Source organism: Amphiura filiformis, chromosome 12, assembly GCF_039555335.1.
Source record: "Amphiura filiformis chromosome 12, Afil_fr2py, whole genome shotgun sequence".
NCBI classification, from domain to species: Eukaryota; Metazoa; Echinodermata; class Ophiuroidea; order Amphilepidida; family Amphiuridae; genus Amphiura; species Amphiura filiformis.
In genome coordinates, this window is record NC_092639.1 from 50,607,418 (window position 1) to 50,626,764 (window position 19,347).

The 19,347-nt window shown below is 35.0% G+C and overlaps 1 protein-coding gene across 1 annotated transcript in view; it reads left to right on the forward strand.

Moving 5' to 3' along the window:
- Positions 1 to 2,926: 2,926 nt before the first annotated feature.
- The window catches only part of LOC140166361 (venom phosphodiesterase 2-like), a 35,491-nt gene continuing 19,070 nt past the window's right edge, over positions 2,927 to 19,347 (forward strand). The window contains exons 1-6 of the mRNA XM_072189807.1: positions 2,927 to 4,240; positions 9,575 to 9,631; positions 11,693 to 11,783; positions 14,350 to 14,404; positions 16,988 to 17,085; positions 17,594 to 17,670. Of these exons, the coding sequence (XP_072045908.1) occupies positions 3,605 to 4,240; positions 9,575 to 9,631; positions 11,693 to 11,783; positions 14,350 to 14,404; positions 16,988 to 17,085; positions 17,594 to 17,670 (1,014 nt within the window). The 5' untranslated portion in view covers positions 2,927 to 3,604. The remainder of the gene's footprint in view (positions 4,241 to 9,574; positions 9,632 to 11,692; positions 11,784 to 14,349; positions 14,405 to 16,987; positions 17,086 to 17,593; positions 17,671 to 19,347) is intronic.

The window sequence follows — 19,347 nt, forward strand, 5'->3', positions numbered from 1 at the left end:
TAACCTCCACCAACAAACACCCCTGTCTATTCTACAGAAAGAGGTCGAACCAAGTCAGAAAACGAAAAGTTGATGAACAAACAGCTCAAGAGCTCAGGCGAAGGCTTCCAGCTCTGTGAACTGCTGCGCATGATGCATTTCTCTTTCAGAGGATATACCGTAAAACCTCGTCTACAAGCATCATATAGAGTGCTTCTGATGAAAGCTAAATTAATCCAGGCGCCATTATGGAGTTTGAGCAAATAAAATTACAGATCCAAGCATATACAAGCAAGTATTATTGTAAGACCAATCTATTGTATTGGCATATTCACGCTTGTTTCATAATAATTGAACTTTCATCAAAAACGCTATATATGCTTGGCCGGGGTTTTACGGTACTTTATTTACCGAGGGGGGAAAGGGTTGCAGTTGAAATTTTTTATGGTACTTCAATTAAGCCAATACATGCATGCCTATAGCATGCTTTGACAAAAACGTATTGGTAAGTGTGGCCTTAAATCCTGATGCAGTGAGTCCCTATTATTTACCATGTTTACAGACATTACTATATAGGGTCTTTAAAATAGTGATATTTATAATAAAACAATGAATAGTATTGGATTTAATGAACCAAAAACCGGAAATAATACAAGAAGCTTAGCTAAAAGCATACAACGAAAATGTGGCACATCAAATCCCGGCACCCACATTCTTGTCAACTTCACTTTAGGGGTGGCGCAATAATTATGTGTACCCCCGGGGTGGTGAATTCTCAAATTGGTCTGCCAAATCTTTGCCCCCCTCTTTCGACCTGCAAAAAAACCTTTGCCCCCCCCCCTTACACATGCAAGATTTTTGGGAACCTGAATTTAAAACCTTAAATTGTCTTATCATATTGTGCGAGCGCAGTGAGCAGGAAATTTTGCATATTTTAACATGTTCCTAACGTTTTCCTACACCTTTTTAGGGCGTAATATAGAAACGGTGCCCAAAATATCTGTGCCAAAAATTGCTTTCCCCCCCTCTTTCGACCTGCCAAATATCGCTTGACCCCCCTTTCGACCTGCCAAAAATGCTTGCCCCCCCTTTTGGCCTGCCAAAAATCGTTGCCCCCCTATAATTCACCACCCCGGGGTACCCATAATTATTGCAACACCCCTTATGACATCGGGTTGTTTATAAAAGTTGAATGGGAACCGGTCACGACGTTTTGAACATAAAATTGTCACACTATGAACCACAATGGTCTATGAACCACAGAGTGCGTATGAGTTTACCAATTTTCAAAGGGCATTCAATAAATATACAAATGTTTTGGGGTTAAAAACTGTGCTCTGATAAATGAGCATGTTGTGGATCCTAGTGTCTGTTGCTCCCTTTTGTTGTGGTAGGGAAGATTGCCAGAAAACTTCAATTGAACTTGCTTTCAGAACGTTTTACGCTTATTATAGACATGTAATGGAATAGGTATGCAGCCTACCCTGGGAATTTGACACGCTTCAGTGGACAACATAATAGTTTGATCTACACCTTGAACTTAAATTCATACCACTTCAGCTACATGAATTCAAATGGAATACTATCATCTTTGCCATGGTTACTCAAATAAATAACCGTGTTGAATCAGTAAGATGAATCCCCACGACCAGAATAGACATGAGACTCACGGTATTATCATGGCATTGGTATAAAGTTTAGACTAAAATACCAACTAAAATGGCAATCTTAATTTTCTAAACAACGGGATAAAAAGGTCGCATTCCAGTCAGATTTGCAATCCTCTTTAAAACCAGTCAAGCATGCTTACTCTACCAATACAATTCAATTGGCTCGATTCGCTGCCTTGTCTAAAAATGCATCAGCTCAAGTTTAAGGTGGTACCGGTACTACACCCCCTGATAAATTTTGTGACTAATTTAGCATTTTTCTCAAAACAACACACTGGTAACAAAAGTTATGTATATAATAGGGGCAAGGAATCCAATAACTTCACTGTAATTTCAGTGATTCAAGACAAGTGGTTCATTATAATGTTAAGAAATGAGGTACATTCTAGCGGTACCTCTTTTCTTATCATAAATAACGTACCGCTTGTCTTGAGTCACTGAAATTCCAGTGTAGTAATTGCATTCCTTGCCCCTATAATATACATAACTTTGTTACCAGTGTGTTATTATTTTTTGAGAAAATGCAATAGTCACAAATTTATCAAGGGTGTAGTATCACCTTAAGGAGCGTATATTATCCATCAGATCGAACTTTAATATTGATTCCGAATTAATCATCTGGCAAATTATGTATTTAGATATAAACTGAATAGATTAAGTTGATAAAACCATGATAAAACTGAAACATTTATTAATTTTAATTATTAATTCTTAACCTTGCCTTTTCTTATAATAATACGATTAGTGCTGTATTTCTTGTTTTGAAATGTACTATTTCTTAACATTTAACATTTCCTGTCCCCACACTTGTACATTTTGTTGGATGCGTTTCTTAATTTAATGAATGAAATTGTTTCCAAGAGTCTGTTCTGTCTGAACTTTTTTTTATTAGCTTTTTATTTTTTATATTATAAGTTTTCTTCTTTCGAAAACTTACTTATATTGTCGCGTTAAGCCACTGGACCGGAAGGTAGCTGACACAAAACTTTTGCGAATATGCCTTTAATAATCACTTCACTTGATTTTTATCATGTATTTTATTTGGGTCAACAATTTACCTGAAAAGAAAGAGAGAATTGTGTCAGATATGTAAGAAGCAGTAATAAGCCTACTTGGATTATGGAGTACCATGAACTTAAATGACCTGGTATATGTGCATGTAGTTGGTTGATTTAATACAATCCAAGAAATCCCACTTTTTATTTTATTTCAATGGTTTGCCGGTTGGCTGATGGCATTTACACTCAGTAGTATTGGTATACAAATTGGCATGTCACTGAAAACAGAATAATAGCAAATGATCTACCCACGCGAAATAGCTTCCAGAGTAGACTCAGCGTGTATTTAGCATTAATAAGATAATAAGCGTGGCTGCTCTGCCAAGAGTGTATACCATTGCAACGGAAGATCTTATATCCAGTTTTAAATGGTATAGGGTATAGATGACACTGCACACCTGACTTCTTTTGTATTTATTGTGACATATGAATGAGCGTCTGTCAGAAGGTTGAAGTTCATTTTTTCAAATGCCCACAAGGCCTGTTATTAGTTCGACGGTGGTGTCTTTTCATGAATAGAACGTCTGGGATATTGTATGCAGGGAATTGTTTAAACGCCGGTATTGAAATATACAACTTTACTGTACTGGTTGGATTTAGCATGGTGCTTTGGATTTACGGAATTTTTATCACCAGATAATGTTTTGATCGAGATTAAAAAATACAAAAGTTAGTATCATCTTTATTGTGACATGATTGTTGTTTCATCGCTTCTTGGAGATTATTAATATTATTAGAAAACAATGAAAAGGGGGCGTTGGCCCTGGTGACGTTTTGCTAACCGACGCTACTATAGTTTTACTCGTGTATTATTAAATTTGTTTCATGTGCCTTTCGTGCTAGTATCCTCATCAGTTTAAATATATTTCTTTGGATTATAATATCAGCATAGTCAAGATGTTAAAAGGACGGAAAAACGATAGGCGGAAAGCTGAACATGAGTTGATGGAGACCACACTTGGAATGTTGGAACCAAACAATGCACGGTCTCCACCAAGATCACCAAGTGGCACTGCAACTCTTCCAAGTCGATGGCAACCTAGTCACCAGCAGCAACAGCCACAAAGACCTCCACCAGGACGACAAAGACCTCCTCCAGTTGGATATCGCAATGGATCCGCCAATAGACCATATAACAGTAGTCTTTCAAGTCTTCCATCGTCAACTTCCCCGCGATCTCCAGGAAGTCCGAACTCCATCAGTTCTCTTGATTCTCGAGGGAATCCGAAGAAATTTGGGACATGGGCACCAGCAGTACCTTTAGGAACACAAGCTGCACCTGCTACTTTAAGTTCTGGTGCACCTAATAATCAATTCATGTCCCTACCCAGAAGGGCACCACCTGCACTGGATCATATAGATGGACCTCCAGATCCAAGGCAATCTACGCAAGCTAAACCATTGATCAAACCTGAGAACAGAAATCCAGTGAGATTCCAACCACCGAAGGGTTTTAATACTAATAGAGGAAATAAGCCGCCTCAGAAGAGTAAGAATAAAAATGTACCAGGAAAATACAAGCCAATGCAAAAGGTGAGTACCGGTATCTAACCACTAACGAGGAGCTTTCTGTCTATCGGTCTGTGTATACATGATGTAGGGTTGGCAGCCAAACCAAGATCAGTACATGTAGTTCAAGTAACACATACCTCTAGCTCAAAGGTCAGGTCAAATTTGAAGCAACTCCAATCGGGCTGTAACTCGGGGAAAATGACCATCCCCAACACTCGGGGAGTCTAAAACGGCAAAGGTCATCCGAGGTCAAAGGTCAGGTCAACTTTGAAGTTGTTCCGATCGGCCTTTAACTCGGGGAAAATGATCCCTGACACTTGGGGAAACCTCAAAGGTCATCCGAGGTCAAAGGTCAGGTCAAATTAAAAGCTGCTCCGATTGGGCTGTAACTTAAGGAAAATAATTCCTGACTCTCGGGGAGTATGAACCCACAAAGGTCATCCAGGTCAAAGGTCAGGTCAAATTTAAAGTTGCTCCGATGGTTTGCACTTCCCTGGATCAACAAACCTCATCACTAGGGAACGGTTTTAACATTTTGCAGGAGTCGTGTCAAAGGTCAAGGGTCCACCTCCCCCAACTTAATTTACAGTCTATCAGTAGACTATCACCACGATGTGGCTCTATAATGATCTCCAAATTATTTTTGGTCATCAGGTGGGGGTGCGTCAGGTGGGGTGGGGGTGGGTGTGTAAGGGTCAAGTGTGCATGCATGTGGGTTTTATGGATGTGTAAACTGCGTACTATATGTGTCTGTCTGGGATGGGTCTCGTGTTTAGGCGTGCGTTGAATCCGATATCCGCTGATGCCATTGGCCTGCTTAGTACGCTGGTGAGGCATGTCTATATGGGTGAGGTCGTCTGAGTCCAAAACTTGCAGCTTCGCCAGTGCATTAAACCTAGCCCTAAACCTGTAAATCAAACTTACTAACCTTTAAACCCTATCTCTAACCATAACTTTTGGACTAGCGAATCGCCCTTTTTTTCTTTTCGGACTGGCGAACCCTTTTCGAACTAGACCCTATCTTTATAGGGTCTATGATCAGATCATCTGATCTTTGTTTTTCAATTTCCAACGTCGCACCATTTCCCAGGAGCTTTTAAAGGAGCACAAGGAAAATAGAAATGTTGCCAATTTGCAGGGCTTAGTTTCATACTTTGTTAATAATGGTAAAGGGCATGATTGGAGTGTGCACTCCTCAGTTAACATGGTTAACCTCACATACCAGAATTCTGTTTTTGTAAAGATCGGCAGGCTTTGTGTTAAAAAATTGCAGAAAACAGGTTTGTCTCAACTGAACACAACAGCTTAGTTCGCAGTCATTCCATCATATTCCAGAAAATAGGTCTAAACAGAATTATGTCTAAACAAAATTATGTCTATGCAGAATTATGTCCAAAACAACATGTCTGAACAAAAGTATGTCTAAAACAAACTCATGTCTAAACAACATTAGGTCAAAACAAAATTATGTCGAAACAAAATTATGTCTACAAAATTATGTCTTAACAAAATTATGTGTAAACAAAATTATGTCTAAACAAAATTATGTCTTAACAAAATTATGTCTAAACAAAATTTTGTCTAAACTAAATTATGTCTTAACAAAATTATGTCTAAACAAAAATATGTCGAAACAAAATTATGTCTAAACAAAATTATGTCTAAACAAAATTATGTCTAAACAAAATTATGTCCAAACAAAATTATGCCTACAAAATTATCATTGTATAGATAAAATTATGCCTAAACAAAATTATGCCTGAACAAAATTATGTGTCTAAACAAAATTATGTCTAAACAAAATTAATTCTAAACAAAATTATGTCGAAACAAAATTATGTCTACAAAATTATGTCTAACAAAATTATGTCTAAACAAAATTATGTCTAAACAAAATCATGTCTAAACAAAATTATGTAGAAACAAAATTATGTCTGAGCAAAATTATGTTTACAATGATGTCTAAACAAAATTATGTCTAAACAAAATTAATTTTAAACAAAATTATGTCTAAACAAAATTATGTCTACAAAATTATGTCTAACAAAATTATGTCTAAACAAAATTATGTCTAAACAAAATTAATTCTAAACAAAATTATGTCTAAATAAAATTATGTCTACAAAATTATGTCCAACAAAATCATGTCTAAAGAAAATTATGTCTAAACAAAATCATGTCTAAACAAAATTGTGTCGAAACAAAATTATGTCTGAACAGAATTATGTACAAACAAAATTATGTCTAAAGCAAAATTTCGTTTAAACAAAATTATGTGTTAACAAACAACCTCATGTCTAAACAAAATTAGGTCTAAACAAAATTAGGTCTACAAAATTATGTCTAAACAAATTATGTCTAATTTAAATTATGTCTAAACAAAATTAGGTCTAAACAAAATTATGTCTAAACTAAATTATGTCTAAACTAAATTATGTTTAAACTAAATTATGTCTAAACTAAATTATGTCTAATCTCAATTTTAAAAAGGAATGTAAAATGCAGACCTATTCACTAGTTGCATAGATACTAGCATAGGCCTATACCTATATGCAAATTAAATAAGGTATACAAAATGGGACAACATAATATTTTTGACCTGCAGGGTCAATTGCCATATTATATAGAGAGAAGTTTTATTTACAAAACAGCGGTTAAAAAATAGGCCTACATGTAAACACACTACCCAACATTGGTGAAATTTTAATATTCCAACCAAGAGTTGTTCACCTGGTGACAAAAAATTGGTTAAAAATACTTATTTTTAACTATTACTAAGTTGATTAAAATGTACGCATGCATGCGCTTTTCAACCAATCGTTTGCTACCAGATGAACAACACAATGGTTGGTTAAAATAATGCTACCCACATTGGTTAAATATCTGCAAAGCAAAATGAATTTAACCTCGGATCATAGGATTTAACCATAACAATTTATAACTGTTGGGTAAAATATTTTAACCAATACTTTTTAACCAGCCTTTTGAGAGTGCAAATAAAGTGTAAAATGAAGCGTTCAGCATTCCAGAACATTTTCTATGTGTCACGCTGACAAGGAATGTGTTTGCGTGACTTTATGGTAAAGTATAGTACCGTTTATGCCCGGTTCATACTTGATTATATTATATTATATTCGACACAAGTTAATCATTTCATATCTTCGAACATATTTTCGTTGACACAAGCTCGGAAATTCCACCAGATAGTCGACATCAAATATATTGATTTTAAACAAACATTCGTTTGAAGATAATTAGGTAAAATGAATAAGTATGATTCAGGCCTTATGTCATAGTCTACGAACGGCTCAGAATTAGCCCATTGTTGGTTTTACAACATGAAACTAACCCTGGGGACCAATGCATTTTAGTCAGTTCAGTATACGTACCAGCATTTTTTCCATATATGCTTTTCTTTATGATTTCGTGCATTTATTTAACATAGGAAGTCAATGTTTTGTCGCCATGACAATTGTATTTCGGTTACGGCTCACTTCTTTTAAGTTCATGTGAAGTTGAGTATAATATTGTAAGTGTCAGTTTGTGAATATTCAGGATTCTTTATGCTAGATCAAGTGAACATCTCAAAAAAAGTAACTAACCCCCCTTAAATAATGGCCATTATTCAAAAACGGGCGATTACAAATCTGTAAAATGCGTTGGAAGCAGAATTTATTTCTGCGCATTTTGACACCTCATTTGTAGCAATTGTCTAAATATTGACGTCACAACGTACATTTAAATCAATGTAACCCAAGATTTGAAAGTTGCAGTAAATTCTACTGATTTGTATTCAGTAGGCCCCCTATATTAATGGAAGGAAATCTGTGTAATGATATCTGAGTGTTTTTGTATTGTTGTAAGCGCAACTTTCAAATCTGGACCTCACTACATTAAATTGACCGATGTTTTATTGTTTCATGGTTTTCTGAGCTATCGCATCAAATGGGGTGTTAAAATGCCCAAAAATAAATTCTGCTTCAAACGCATACAACAGCCCGTTTTTGAATAATGGCCATTATTTAAGGGGGGTTAGTTACTTTTTTTGAGATGTTTATAATTAAAGGCCTCTACATTACATTTGGTCATGCCAAAAACTGACCTTCTGTCATATTATGGAATACCTGCATGCGCGCGAAAATGTAGGCCTAAGTCAAATTTGAAATACTTCAGGTGGCTGTTTAAAAAAATAGGCTGATGCTAAAATCTAAATAGAACAAAGACCGCCCAGGAACAAAAGAAAGCAAGAAAGGAATTGTATCTCATTGTCAGAAGGTGTGCTTCGTACCGAAAATGTGCTAATTAAAGTATGTTTCCCGTCTCCATTTGTATTATGTTTTTTTAATTTTCATGCATTTATATAGTTAGGTGGGGAAAGTTTTCTTTTTTTTAGTGTTGGTGGGGAAAGGTTTTTTTTTCTCATGTAGTGGGGGAAGTTTTTTTTTTCAAAAACTTCCTCCCCACCCCCTTGAAGTCTAATGGTGCGTCCCTAAATGTGATTGTCTTATATTATAATTAGGCCGTTTGAAAAAGATACAAGAAATAGTGCGTTACAATTTAATTAGCTCCTGTGGGGATTCAAGTTCATTCACAAAGGCCGACACAGCCCGACAGATATCCTTATTACCACAATTCCTTCTAGGAGCAGATCTGTAAATCATTCCTATAGGGAAAGGTCCGAAAGTCATTTGTCAAAGTGCTGGTAGTAATTACATTGTACTTGCCACCTCGCATTATGGCGAAAAAGTCAGAAATATGACCAAAAGGTCGCTTAGCGAACACGGTTGGATAAAAAGTTCATCCCAGCTTTGCGTTCTGTGTTGTGTGAATGCGTGTGATTTTCACACACCAAAAAAACAAGTTTAAAAGTGTCAGGTGACTCGGGTCGCGTCGGGCTTAAAATGTTTGGACCTGAGTGATACTTTGACAAAATTTGTTAACAAGTGTAAATTTGTTTTGTTACTCAAAATTGCTCTTTTGAAAATAGTCGATTTAAAAAAAATTCCAAATTGAATTCACAACATTGAACCGAAAGTCTTATGCAATGATTTAAATTGAGTATTTGAACTTAAAAGCTGATTATCTAAATGGATAATTAAATGATCAACGACCTATTTCATATAGCTGCCGAAAGGTAATTGATTATGCAATCAGTTACATGTAGGCCCATAGAGGTATGTCCTTCTTTCTACCAAATCTATAGAATTTTGATTCAAAAAGGGCCAGGGGCGAAAATGAACATTTTGCGCGACCGCGCAAGATGAGATAAACTCTTCATCAGAAAAAAAAAAGTTTCCCCCCATGTATCCTCATAGCATAAATATGACATGCTTCAGCTTGATATTTTACTTTCAGAACTTTTACGAAAAGGAGACCTGGGTCCAAAGGCATAAATGCCTTGTGGTAAGTCTGGTAAGTGACAAACTACAATATTTCTCCCATCTCATGATATATATTTTTTACATAATGGCATGATTCATAATTATAAGCATGTCTTCAATAATCGTCTATATTGCTTTTTTATTTTTTTTGTATTTTTTTGCAAATTATTGCACAATGATAGTAAGCAAAATGGTTGTAACTTTTAAAAAAAAGCTAAGGAATTTATATTATACAACTGAGTTCAAACTTCAAACCGTGCATCCAAACTTTAATTTTCTAATTTGTAGTATCTGCATGGCTATTGTTTTTTTCGCATCAATTAACTTTCAAGTTTTGAACAAGTATAACGCCTTAATTCAATAGTATATAATTATATCCGAGCCGGAATTCAAGATTTTGTTTGTAAATCATTCACTATTTACATTTTTATAGGAATACAAATTAGTTCATCGTCACTCAAATATTATTCCTGTAGCCCATAATACCAGAGGCGATAAAATCTAGAAGCAGTTTATGATAGCATACCAAAGGTGTTAAATATACAAATATTGTAATCCAAGTCGGGTTACTGCACTCTTGCATGCCTGCATGACCTAAATTTATATATTGATAAAATAGTGTGGTTTGTCATATTCATAATAATAGTTAGCAAAGATCTAAATGATTGTGACTAATTGCATTTTTCTCAAAAAATAACTACACACTGGTAACAAAAGTTATGTAGGCCTATATTATAGGGGTAAGGAATCCAATTACTTCACTGAAATTTCAGTGATTCGAGACATGTGGAGAAATGAGGTACATTCTAGCGGTACCTCTTTTCTTACCATCGTACCGCTTGTCTTGAGTCACTGAAATTCCAGTGTAGGCCTATAGTCACTGGATTTCTTGCCCCTATAATATACATAACTTTTGTTACCAGTGTGTTATTATTTTTTTGAGAAAAATGCAAAAATAGTCATGATTTATCAAGGGGTGTAGCACCACCTTAAACGGGTCGTACATCAGTGCAGGGATCCCTGGTTGGTACATAGGACTACTATCGTGGTTATTTAGTTGCTCCCAATTAATATGTCAGCTAAAAATTACTAATACTCTGCATTTAGGCCCTAATTGCTTAGGCATATTAGTACTTAATTAGTTTAGATTTAGAAATTTATTTAATACTTAGAATAAAATATTTGACTAACTCTTTGGCAGTTCTTAGTAAATAGTGATCAGCTGTAGTGAATTACTAAAATTTTGAAAGGAAAGGCAATTGTTACACTAACTTTGCTAACTATATGATGATATTAGGATACGGTGTATATTTTGTAGTCCATATTAACATTATAAACATTTTAGGTCTAATCCATGATAAATTAACATCATATAGGCCTATTGTTTAAGGGATCTGGAATGAGCGTTTCGACAGTATTTTTTGTGGGACATGAGAGCACAGCAGACATATCGAATTGCATTCTGAATACGAAGAATGTCTTTCTGATATCAAATAATTATCATTTTTGAAAATCACGATATAATACAAATTTTATGACAAATTATTAAAATTTGATATTTTTCACATTTTTGATATATAACAGTCCTCGAAGTAAATTTTATAAATCTAATGATATATTCTTAAAGTGTATGTAGCTGGGAGGAAAAGCCGACGATCAATTGAAAATTTGGACCTTTCATATTGAAGATATGGATTTTTTTCCCAAAAAGACCTAATTTGTTTTGGTGTTTTGGAAAAAAAATCCATATCTTCAATACGAAAGCTCAAAATTGTCAATTGATCGTCGGCTTTTCATCCCACCTACATACACTTTAAGTATAAATCATCAGACTTATAAAGTTTACTTCGAGTACTGTTAAATATAAAAAATATCAATTTTTAATCATTTGCCATAAAATGTGTATTACATTGCGAATTTCAAACAATCAAAATTATTTGATATCAGAAGGACATTCTTCGTATTCATAATGCAATTCGATACGACTGATGTGCTCTAATGTCCCACAATAAATACTGTCCAAACGTTCATACCCCATCCCTTAAAGTGTATTTAATTTTTCCATTCTATCCATGCATCATAATATTTCTAGGCTATTATTTTCCTGCTGTTGTTTCTCATCGCTATCATCGTGTTTGCTATTGGAGCCAGTGGTGTGTTCGGCAAATATTTTAGAAAGACAGGTGAGATATGATGGGTTATCGGGATGGTGGCACTGACAACCAGATGTAATACCGTAAAAATTCGTTAATAAGCATACCCGTTAACGAGTTGCTCGGACAAGAACGGATTTGTAGGGTAGTTTGTTAAACTTGTTTTAATTTTTAAATTTACAAATATCTGTGTTACAGATATTTTTAAATTAAAAGAAAAAAAATGAAAAAGTTAACAGCTATACCCTACACAATCGTACTTGTCCGAGCAACTCGTTAACAGGCACATATGCTTATTAACCAATTTTTACGGTATATATTTCTTCAAGCCTTAATTTTTGCGGTTAAATCTCTCGGTCACGTGTCACCACTCGTGATCTCAATGTGATATTTACAAGTTCAGAGTATCTTTAACATCTTTCTTTGCAATGACAAAACGTCTCTTTATGATTAATTTTTTTTCATTATTTTCCTTTTATTTTCATCAATTTGAAGTCTCAGAGCGTTAGGTCATATTATATATTTCTCTTCTCATTTTTGAATTGATGTCCCTGACTTTTATTTCAATTCTCAAGATTAAGAACAATTACACGCTTCTCATATGACCTAATCTATTGTCGAAACTTTTTAATCATCGTCCTTCATTTCGATCAAACCATTTTAATGCGTAATCATGGCGTAACTTTTAAATGACCAAATTGGGTCAGATTTGCATTGTTAAGGTTTGATCAAGGATAAATGAAGTGAAGCATATTTATGTAATATTTCAATTGTGAAAAAAGAAGAAAACTAATGGTTCCTCAGCTCAGATGATATTCAAGGATTTTGTTTCTATTGCAATTTTGTATTTTATTTAGTCCATCGGACGCCAGTATGCCAGACTTGGCAGTGCAATAGCAAAAGTAACTCGTATTGCACGACGAGTCTATATGACGACGTATAGTCCATAATGTTTGTACTATAGCGTATCAAAAGGAACTTCCTTTAAAACATCTAGCAGTTCAAAAATGACATTCAGTGGTAAAAATTGACCCCTCCCCATTTTTCCCTTCAAAAATATGGGGTCGGTCGATGTTGGACAACCGCATTTGTCGATAAATTATAAACAATTTATTCATGAACAACAATATAATATAATGTTCTTCGACGAAGTTATACATTGTCACTTGCATGCTTAGGTCGTATAAAATTAATGTTTTGGTTCTCACCCCGCAGAGGATTTTCATGAATTGATGAGGAAGGCATGTTTTTTCCTATGTAAAATTAGAATTGTTATAGTTTTCGGTCTTTTCCAACAGTGCTGAAAGTAGGAGGCACATTTTCTTTTCTTTTTTTTTCAAATGTGAGATTCTGAGGGATAAACCCCTATAGAGTATCAAAAACAGTCTTGGAAGTGATCCTTGTTCTATAAGCCCAAATAAAAATATAAACATGTTTCACGTCCCCTCCCGCTTCCTTTTTTGAGGTTTCTTCAATTTTATTTTTATTTTTTGAAATTCAGTTATAACTTTTCTAAAAATATGTCTAGGAAGTAGAGATGCTTTCTATAGCCTTGCTATTATACAAGAAACACTTTTGAAAGGTTTTGTGATAGTTAGATGGGGCCTATCTCTCAGAACAAGAAATAAAAAGAGGCCTCCTTTTTCCAGGCATTATTGTATACGCTAAAAAAGCTCTAATTTCTGGGTATTCACACCAATTTTGCGACGGATAAAAAATAAAAAGCCCCCTTTTCAAAGGCCCCTTTTTTCAAAAACCTGGACGTGAAACATGTTTTTTATTTTACTTGGCCTAATATAATAAACTTATGTATAAAGGTTTTTCTAAAGTATTCATCAAAGTCTGAAATATTTTGAAAAATCTGAAAACAAAAATCAAAAATCAAAAGGAGGAGGGACGGGACGAGAACCAAAACATTAATTTTATACGGCCTTTTATGGAGCTCACGTGTTATGAGCCTGCGTTTGTCACTGTTTATGTTGACTACATTACTAAACAAAAACTATCTTTAAAAGACAATGCCACGGATGAAGATCATGTTTCATAATTTTGCATTGATAAGTGTCTGATATGCTGGTACTTGTTTTGTGTGTAAATTAATTACATATGGGTATATATTGGAAAATACTACCAAGGATATACTAGGAAATACAAATAAAAATGTACTCTTAAAATGTGTGATAAATATTAATTCAGAATTGTAACAAAAAGTGCAATGGATATCAATCAAGCAAGTTTCCTGACAATCCAACAATCAGTATTCAGTTGACCTCAGATAACCTTGAAAATTTCCCCGCTGAAAGATGATAACATCCACCAAGTTTCATTACCGTCCAACAATCCAACAGCCGACCTCAGATGACCTTAAACAGGCTATGTTTGGCGCTTAATTGTGATCACATCCACCACGTTTCATGAAAATGCTCAATTGACCACATATGACCTTGACATGACTTTAAATTGTGGGCGCTCAATTGTGATCACATCAAGCAAAGTTTCACGACAATTTATGACATTCTTCGCATCTACCATGTTTCATGACAATCCAAAAGACCACCAATAATGGGACATACAATTGTTGTTTCTTTTCTTTTAGCTGCTGTCATTCCTATAAATGAAAACTGTACATATACCTGCGACAAAAATAACACGTAAGTCTATCCGTCGTTACTTTGCGTATATACGAAAACCATTATAACGACTGTCAGAATTTTACTCAAATTTCATTTCTTGCGCAATAAAATCGTACCAGCTTAAATAGCATTATTACTACAGTCCATAGATACAACATAATTGTCGTACTACGACTTTATAAAAGCTTTATAGTCACATTATGATTAGGAAAATCAATATTTAGAAGTTAGGTATAGACTGGAAATATATACTAAAAACGAAAAAGAAGACTGTAGACACACTACCGTAAAACCTCGTCTACACGCATATAGAATGCTCTTGATGAAAGCTAAATTAATCCAGGCGCCATCCAGCGACAAATATATAACATATTGAGTTTGAGCAAATAAAAATAAATATACAAGCATTATACAAACAAATACTATTGTAAGACCAAGCTATATTGTATATATTGTCATATTTACGGCCGTTTCGTATTAAGTTAGCTTTCATTCAAAACACTATGCTTGTAGACGAGGTTTTACGGTATTCTATCAAAGTTCGACACTTGTTCCTTAGCAATTTGCAAAATTGCTAAGGTCTGTTTCTGTCAAGTTCTTTGTTTCTTTCTTTGTTTCTTTGTTTCTTTGTTTCTTTCTGTCAATCTTATAATGAGCCACCGTAGCCATATGCTTTGAGCCATGTTGACCAAAGTTGGTCATTAGGACCATTGGGTGGGGGGACAAATGAAACATGATCAACTTCAGGTCAAAGGTCATCCACTTCCGGTCAATGGCCAAAAACGTGATTTCACTAAAAATGCTACTCCTTCCACAAATTACACAGCACGATGATGGCACTTTGGTACATGCATCAGCTATACCCAGTGTCTAAAAGTTAATGTCCAGAATCGGGGTCGAAGGTCATTAAGGGGATACTTCCGGTATGTGACCAAATACCCTAAAATGCTGATGCTGTCGCAAATATATATAGTACAACAATGTTACTTGGTCATCAGGACCAATAGCTGGTGGCACAAATGTCACATGACCAACTCAAGGTCAAAGGTCATGGAAAGGTCATTATGGCCGAAAATGGTATTTCCTATTATTATTACTAAAACTGCTACTCCTTACACGAATTACACAGCAAGATGACGTCACTTGACACATGCATTAGCCCTGAGGTCAAAGGTCATACGAAGGTCATTATGGCTGATGTGATTTTCTGTTCTGTTACTAAAAATTCTAAGTCATTCCACAAATTATAATATAGCATGACATTACTTGCATACATCCATTGGGGTCAAAGGTCATTGGGTCAAAGGTCATTGGGGTCAAAGGTCATGTAGGTATTACTTCCAGTAGACTTGATCCACCAGTCCTTCAACTGCTTACGCACGGTCATCGGGTTGTGCATCGAGAAACGGCCATTTTATTCCGCCATGTTGATTGTTTCGAGATCGGGGCCGAGGGACTCAGGCTAACTTCCAGTATGTAGCAAAATACCTTAGGGGCGCACCATTAGATTTCCAGGGAGTGGCATGGGAGTTTTTTGAAAAAAAAAACAACTTCGCCCACTAGTGAGACGAAAAAAAAAATTTGCCCACTAGTGAGACGAAAAAAAAATTTTTTGCCTCGCTGATGAGTAAAAGAAGTCGCACTATAATAGCGCATGACCAAAGTTGCACAGAAATATTTACATGAATATTGAATAATTTTTGGTTAGGCCGAATAAAAAAATAATCATGTTTCGCGTCTTCTCCCGCTTCCTTTTTTGAGGTTTCTTCAATTTATATTTTTATTTTTTGAAATTCAGTTATAACGTTTAAAAAAAATATGTCTAGGGAGTAAAGATGCCTTCTATAGCCTTGCTAATATACAAGAAACACTTTTGGAAGGTTTTGTGATAATTAGAGGAGGCCTATCTCGTTGAACAAGATATAAATAGAGGCCTCCTCCTTTTTCCGGGCATTATTGTGTGCGCTAAAACAGTTCTAATTATGGGTATTTGCACCAATTTTACGATAAAAAATAAAAAGCCCCCTCTTCCTCCTTTTTGAAATGTGTTTTTTATTTTACTTGGCCTTATCAAAATGATTTCACATACTGTAATATTATGGAAAATAATTATGTAATATAATTTATGATTATAATTATAATACTACAAACATCTGTTCATACATGTATATTCCAATGAATTATACATATGCTGGACCTTTTGAACTTGCATATGCTATAGGTGAGCTAACAAATTAACCTTGGTTTCTAGCCAAATTCCAAAGTTATAGTGCATTTTAAAAAAAAGACCTCTCTCAGTAAAATCAGCAATATACTACTGCTTACATGTATCCATGCTATATAGTTGGGCTAATTAGCTATAGGGCTAGTTAATTAGCTATTGCTAAGGTCGCGTATATGTGTATGCGCAATTAGCTCTAGTTATATTTTTTACTAGATTTTTACACCATTAGAACTACATTTATATTTTGTCAATTCACGACTTTCTATTACTTGGTACTTGGTGCAGGTTGTCCTCTCTAATACTCCGCAAGGAAGTCTGACGAAGAGGCCCTGGATGAGTGGCACTAAATTTTGCTTCTAAAATTCTATTCTTTGCAGGTATCCTCGTGCACCTCTTATCCTCATTGCATTAGATGGATTTCAATATAACTACATGGAAACATACCGCAATCAACTGCCTAATCTTAATACTCTTGGTAAGTTTTATAACTCGGTAGAAAATTTAAACAACAACAATTAGCAACACTATGCAACAACATCATCAATTGCACCGACAAAGGTAATAGCATATATACCAATCGACAACAACTGACACTAACGGAAATAACAATTTGTAAATTATAGCAAGACAAAAGCATTAAACATCAAGACTTTATGTGACACAAATAATTATTTGTACTTATTCATGCCAAAGATTTCAAAGTTATGTGATTTTTTAGACCCAGTGTCAATACATCGATGAAAGCAAACTTAAATATGAAAACTGCATGTCGTATGTACTTATTTCATGTCATGAAAAGAGAAACTTTACTCAATAGAAATTTTAAAAAAAACTCATAATGTTCAACATACAGCTGTCTGAACCTATTGGGGGAAATAGGAAAAGTGATTGAACACAGGACCTCAGATTTGCGAGACCTTTAAATAATTATGACCACTTGACCACGAGTGTTCCACGATTTTTTCATTTGTTATTCTCTGCAGCTGAATGTGGTGTCAAAGGCCAAATGTACGCCTCCTACCCTTCGACAACTTCGCCAAATCTATGGACGATGGTTACGGTGAGTAATAGAATGCTCATTCCGTGCTGAAACACACTTTGATCATGTTGATACTGGTTGCCCATGCAGATATAATTACGAGTCTTACTAAACCCCAAGAAACACAAAATGTTTTCTAGAAATTTTTCAAACTTTTCTTTTTTTCTTCTTCTTTTTTTTTTTTTTTTTGTATTTTGATAACATGGAATGTCGGGTTTATATTATTATATTATATAAAGGCAATGAAAACATTTTATCAAGTATCACAGACCTCGCCTATCTGCTAAATTTAAAGGTTTTGGTGGCTCTGAAAAGAGCCGTTCACTGAAGACTGTCCCTTGTCAACAGAAAACAAGCAGACCGCGCCTTTCTGCTAAATTTAAAGGTTTTGGTGGCTCTGAAGAGAGCCGTTCACTGAAGACTGCCATTGTCAACAGAAAAAAATGGGGTTTTTTAATTGTGTCAAAATGTTATAACTGTATACGTAAAATACTTTTTATCAGTTGCAAACCTGTGATTAAAACATATTTTGTCAACACTTAAATAATATTATGCTAGAAATGTATTGCAGCAACTTGAAAAAAAGCCTTTTAAATCCTTTATATATAAACATAACATTTACAGTTTTAAACCCTTTATATATAAACTTAACTAACAGTTTCCAACAAACTTCTGACCTTTTACAATTTTAATGTTTTCGAAACCTGTTTTGTTTACCATGTTTACTGGGATCAAGACCCAAACGCGTTTCATTACGAGACCGACCAGGTAAACAGAATCCACATTTAAAGTTAACTATAGCATTCTACAATCATTTACTAAAACGGCATACAGGTCGACTTGTTATTTTCAAACAATTCGACTGCTTTGTGCCAGAAGTGGGTAAGTACAATAGCTGCCTTGTGTAGCTACCATGTGTAGATTAGTACAATATTACTGTTAAATTGTACTAGTATTATTGCCAAATATTCACAGGGCAGCTATTGCACTTTCACACTTCTGGCAGTTGAATTGTTGTCACTTCAATGCTTTAAATTCTCACATATTACATCCCTGATTTAACCTATCGGCATTGAACAAGAACAACAAAGTTGCCACCATGGCAACCAAACATGGGACCAATTTTTGGTTTGGCAGTGACAAATTATAGGATTTGGATTTATAGAAAACGCAGGTAATAAAACCTGGTTTACACTTCAACTTAAAGATCCAGGGTACCTGTTAAACACACACAGCCTTCATTTATAGATTTAAACAATCGGGAACATAAACAAATATTTCAGGTTCAATGTTTTGGTGCATAATCTGCTGCTAAATTTGCCCGGTAAATTTGTGCACAAAAAGGAATTGCGAATCGAAGCTTTAGCAGAAATAAATAATTCTGAATAATTAGGCCAAGTAAAATAAAAAGCATGTTTCACGTCCGGGTTTTTGAAAAGGAGGAAGAGGGGGCTTTTTATTTTTTATTTTTTATCGCAAAATCGGTGTAAATACCCATAATTAGAGCTGTTTTAGCATATATACAATAATGCCTGGAAAAAGGAGGAGGCCTCTTTTTATTTGTTGTTCTGAGAGATAGACCCCCTCTAACTCCCGGGGGGGGGCACTTCAATTTGAAATGGATATAGGTGTAGGGCTGGCGCTTTCGCACTAAGGGGCATTCGGTGAGAGCAACATGTAAAAAATATGGGGTCATTG